General features: G+C 32.8%; 1 protein-coding gene across 2 annotated transcripts in view; it reads right to left on the bottom strand.

The window, feature by feature from the left end:
* Nucleotides 1-6: 6 nt before the first annotated feature.
* LOC108737741 overlaps nucleotides 7-5848 on the bottom strand; it is a 17530-nt gene continuing 11688 nt past the window's right edge. For both annotated transcript variants that reach the window (XM_025981450.1, XM_025981449.1), the window contains exons 2-3: nucleotides 1182-2007; nucleotides 7-252 (exon numbers count right to left, since the gene is read on the bottom strand). In XM_025981450.1, coding sequence (XP_025837235.1) covers nucleotides 89-252; nucleotides 1182-2007 — 990 coding nt within the window. In that variant the 3' untranslated portion in view covers nucleotides 7-88. The remainder of the gene's footprint in view (nucleotides 253-1181; nucleotides 2008-5848) is intronic.

Here is a 5848-nt window from a genome sequence, read left to right as displayed (position 1 = left end):
AAAAGTCTTAATTATAAATTTCTATAAATAATTATATTTAAAAATCCTAAAGTTATATCAGTTCAAATTGTCTGCATTGCACAAAGAACTAATATATCGAGGATGACTTAAGTCTGTGTTTTGCTGCTTCTTCCCTTAATTGTGTTAGCAGCGGTGACTCTTTTGAATTGTGGAATTCTTGAACTGTTGCGTGGGGTTGAGTTGATTGAACAATTCCCGCGGGAACTATACCAATCGGCGGATTTCTGTTTACTAGAATAAAAAAGGAATAGGTAAAATACCAAGAGCATCCAAATAAATTATTTTTAAAAAAAATGTGCATATTAATTATGCAATTAATTGTTTGAAAATGAGAAAATGTCATTCATGTAAGGTCATATTATAAGCGGATGAGGGTAAATATAAATTGAATTAATTAAATGTGAAATACCACTCTCTTAAAATTAAGCTTAAAAAACGCAATGTCTGTGTTGGCATCAACTTTTTACTGACGACCGGCTTCAGTATATCATAAGTAAAATTTTATCTTTTCATATACGGAAAAAAACAGTAGGTAACTATCGTAATGTGTGTTTGAGTCAACGTATTCGGCGTCTTTAAAAAACCTAATTAATCAACAATGTATGTAAATGAATTCTATAGCTTTATCAATTGTTTGACAGGAGTTAACCTTGAAATCGATCAATCGGGCATAACATCTTCTTCACAGAGGGACCGCGCTTCTTTTTTTTTGTAATGTGTACCTGTATACCTCCTAACCCGTCTAAAATATTGTGAAAAAATCTTGAACGAATAACTCACATAATGTAGGTACCCATTTTATTTGAAATCGGAGCTCAAGGTGACGAAAATGTCATTTTACTTAAGTGACTTTGACGTTTGTTTTTCTCTTCTTACAACGTAGCAAAATGCCTATTTCAAAGAAGGATTAACAAAATTAATTTTAATCGGTCTTTAGGTATTATGATTATTATTCTAAAAGCAAAATTGTTTTGTTCCTTACAATAGTTCATCATTGAGTCATTCCTTATTGTTGTCAACACGTCAAAAATGTAAAATTATATTTTCCCTATTTTGGATACCTGATTTACTTAATTTATGTCTCCAGTGAAGCACTCAATAAAATATCTCGAGTAAGATGAGAAATCAATATTTCACAATTACGAATTATATTTAGGTACCTAAAGATTCGTCATCTTCATCTATTTGTAAATTTGGTTCCGCTTCTTTTTCGGGGAAGTCCAGGATAGTAACATTTTTCGGTGGCAACTGAGCAACGGGATCGCTGTCAACCACTACAGCCTGATTATCTCCATCCAAAATCACGTCTTTATTGTTATTTACGTAATCAATGGAAAGAGGTGTTGTAGAAACAGCATATACAACACGTACTATGACAGGAGTCTCCTCCGTGACCACAGTTTCTTTCGGAACAGGTACGATAACAGCCCCCACCTTAATCGGGATTCTTACCCCTTCGTGATTAATTTCAATAACACTGGGGAACAAAATATTGCTCTTTAATGTGGTGGCAATCATTGGTTTCTCAAGAACTATCTTCACAGCAGGTGTGACCTGTACAAGCTGGTTCGCTTCAGTTCTTAAGGTCATGGTTGGTTGTACCTTCGAGATTTCTATTATTTTTCCTTTGGTAAAGACTTTCATGCTGTCACCAGCTGCAATTACCATGGGCACCACATTGAATTTGCTCTGGACGATGAAAGGGACTTCCTCCAAAATGTTGAAAGGCGGAAAAGCGTACGGCTGAGATAAGAATTGCTTAAGAAGATAATCATTGAAAATGTTCTGTTCGACATGGTGACCGTAGGGAGGTGGTGGTGGGGGATATGATGATTGGTAGGGATGGTGGTAGTTGAGAAAGCTGCTGTATAATGGATTATCATATCTAAATATTTGATAATAGGGGTTGTAAAAGGGTGGCTGGTAACCAGACAGGGGCAAATGGTGAGCGGAAACTGCCACCAAAATGCATGCTGCTACGATTATCTGAAAAAAAGAAAAGCAACTTAATTTATTTAAAATAACAAATAACTAATTATATGCAGGATGTTTCCTAAACATGCGATAAAATTTAAAGCTTGATTCCTGATGAATTTTTATGAAGAAAAGATCCTATAAACATTTTTGGTACATAAACACTGAATCAGAATCTGAGGTCGAAATTTCAAAATTTTAATCAGAAGCCTGCCACACTGCAGAGGTTAAAGGTAATAATAACATCACTTTTTAATGATATTTGATACCTTACAAATTTCAAGCACAGAAGTTGAACGGCTTTGAAAATATTGACGAAAAATCGTGTTCAGAGTTATCCATTTGAAGGGGCGTAGTTGCTTTAGGAATCATTTTTCGATAAAAACTTTTCTTCAAAAAACACGTCTGGAATCACCCCTTCAATTTTTTACCTCATATTTTGGAAATATCCAGTAAAAATATTAATTTGCTGTATTGAAGATAAAATTACAAATTTTTATTTATATCAAAAATCAATTTGCACCCACTTTTGTTTCACAGAAATAAATGTATTCAGTTAAATTATTTAAATAATACGTTGTTTAATACAACAAACGATACGTTCTGATGTCTAAGTAATGCCAGTTTTTGTTTTGTTAATGTACATCGACAAGTAAATGATATTGATTCCGTAACAAAAAACATTTTACCATGTAGCAATAATGACATGTTCCTGATGATCTTTTGGTTAAACGGATTAAGGACAAACAAGATGCGATTACATAAGGTACCTACTCTGTTTAATATTAAATATCACTGCGTAATTTTTATCTGTATCAATCATCGTAGCTTTCTATTTGATATTTATATTAAATACTAATTACCAAGTAACATTTGAAGCTAATCTTTTGATGAAATGTTGAGCCATGTTGTATCCGCTGGCACTGAAATTCAATTAGTAAGTTGAAGTTCAAGGACAATTGAGAAAGATTAATTAAGGTGGGCCTAGCGTAAACGGATTCAAAAACAAAAAAAGGCAAACAAAAAGTTCAGACTATAGTCCCTCAGTGTAAAGGGTAATTCGAACGATAAAAGCTGTACGAAATAATTTTGAAAGGCGTAGTGATTTTTAGTTTAAAAATTGTGTCGCTTCATTTGCAAGTTTTGAAACTTTTAAGGAGGGTTGCACACTAAGCGAAACATGGACAGTGGCGCGGCGGAAAAGAAAAGGTTAGAAGTGTTCCAAAAATATGGTGTTACAGGCGAATAATGAGGATACCGTGGATAGAGAAGGTATGAAATGAAGAGGTATTAGAAAGAGTAGGAGAACAGAGGACTCCATGGAAGTAAGTAAGAAATAGGCGAGATAGGTTAATAGGACACCTTCTCAGACATGAAGGTCTAGTCAGAGACGTATTAGAGGCAGAAACGGAAGTTAGGAGGGGTAGAGGTAGACCTTAATTAGATTACTGTTCGCAGATAGTTAAGGATATGGATTGTTCTAGTTTAACCAGTCTTAGGACTGACGACTTTATGATGACGATAAAAAAAAGTAAGTGGAATTGCATAGCCTTTATCTTCTAGTCGTGAAGGGAATTAAACATGTTATTTGATTCATACACTTCAAGGCGAATCCGACATTCTCGGCGATCTTATGCGTTATCATACAATTNTCTGATGCCTAAGTAATGCCAGTTTTTGTTTTGTTAATGTACATCGACAAGCAAATGTTATTGATTCCGTAACAAAAAACATTTTACCATGTAGCAATAATGACATGTTCCTGATGATCTTTTGGTTAAACGGATTAAGGACAAACAAGATGCGATTACATAAGGTACCTACTCTGTTTAATATTAAATATCACTGCGTAATTTTTATCTGTATCAATCATCGTAGCTTTCTATTTGATATTTATATTAAATACTAATTACCAAGTAACATTTGAAGCTAATCTTTTGATGAAATGTTGAGCCATGTTGTATCCGCTGGCACTGAAATTCAATTAGTAAGTTGAAGTTCAAGGACAATTGAGAAAGATTAATTAAGGTGGGCCTAGCGTAAACGGATTCAAAAACAAAAAAAGGCAAACAAAAAGTTCAGACTATAGTCCCTCAGTGTAAAGGGTAATTCGAACGATAAAAGCTGTACGAAATAATTTTGAAAGGCGTAGTGATTTTTAGTTTAAAAATTGTGTCGCTTCATTTGCAAGTTTTGAAACTTTTAAGGAGGGTTGCACACTAAGCGAAACATGGACAGTGGCGCGGCGGAAAAGAAAAGGTTAGAAGTGTTCCAAAAATATGGTGTTACAGGCGAATAATGAGGATACCGTGGATAGAGAAGGTATGAAATGAAGAGGTATTAGAAAGAGTAGGAGAACAGAGGACTCCATGGAAGTAAGTAAGAAATAGGCGAGATAGGTTAATAGGACACCTTCTCAGACATGAAGGTCTAGTCAGAGACGTATTAGAGGCAGAAACGGAAGTTAGGAGGGGTAGAGGTAGACCTTAATTAGATTACTGTTCGCAGATAGTTAAGGATATGGATTGTTCTAGTTTAACCAGTCTTAGGACTGACGACTTTATGATGACGATAAAAAAAAGTAAGTGGAATTGCATAGCCTTTATCTTCTAGTCGTGAAGGGAATTAAACATGTTATTTGATTCATACACTTCAAGGCGAATCCGACATTCTCGGCGATCTTATGCGTTATCATACAATTCTCCCGTTTGATTTGTAATTTAATCTGATGATATCAATCAAATTAAAAGACCACTAACTTTTCAATTGTAATTAATTACTTTTCTTTCGACCTCGGTTAGGTCAAAACATTTTCAAGAATTAATAATTAATATACAACACAAAGTGTATTATTCAATTAAAAAAAATAATGAACGTTTGAGAGTAAAATGCATAGCAATTATTACAACTAAAACTTTGACTTTGTCCATATCAGTCAAGTTAATATGATTCTTGAGTTTTAATTAATAGATACTAAGTATTTATGCGAATAAAAAAAATTTTTTGTTGATTATGCTAACTACGTATGATCAATGATGATAGATTTATTGGCGAAGCGCATGGCTCTGTATAAAAATAATTAAATTTTATTTCATGTTATAAATACCTTCTATTAGTTTATGGTCATCTTTTAAAATTCGTGGGCGTTTGTTTATAGCATCGATTAAGCATAATTCAGCTTGAAAAACTGTGAAATGATACTCGCATACATTATGCTGTAATTCTTTCAGTCATGAAGCACATTATTTATCAAATATAATTTGTTTAAATGAATTCTAATAAGTTGATTTCACGATACCAACATTTCTTTGACGATCATTGAACTTGCTTTTCAAAACATAGGCACTCACAAAAAACCCAAAAATTGAATTATATCCGCATATAAATTTTTACAACAGACCATTAATTTCTTAATTTTGAAACCTGCAACATCCTTTACCTTTTTTAGAACGTAGACTGTGAGAATTTTGATTAAATAATTTTCTTATATTATTGTTGAATTGTAAATACATTATTATGATACCATCAAAATTATAATAGTATAGTTAAATTACAATCAAACACCCATAAACAAAATTACATAAATACAACCAGTTACGTTCGATTTAGAAAAAATTAGAGGTAATGAAAATTTTTAATTTTTGTAACTGTAGGAGTCATTTCCTGTATCTATCTGTTAATCCATACATAATCCTATCCTGTTTTCTCTACAATTAAATAAAATAATAACAATTTAAAGAAAAAACTGTCTTTTTTTATTTAGTTCAAATCTTGCGTTAATTTTATTACAGAGTAATAAGGACATCCCCATTGCACTACCTGAGATAGAATATTTTCTTTAATGGAGAAAATT

The sequence above is a fragment of the Agrilus planipennis genome, unplaced genomic scaffold, assembly GCF_000699045.2.
Source record: "Agrilus planipennis isolate EAB-ADULT unplaced genomic scaffold, Apla_2.0 scaffold105, whole genome shotgun sequence".
Classification (NCBI taxonomy): Eukaryota; Metazoa; Arthropoda; class Insecta; order Coleoptera; family Buprestidae; genus Agrilus; species Agrilus planipennis.
This window is presented reverse-complemented; position numbering and strand designations above follow the sequence as displayed.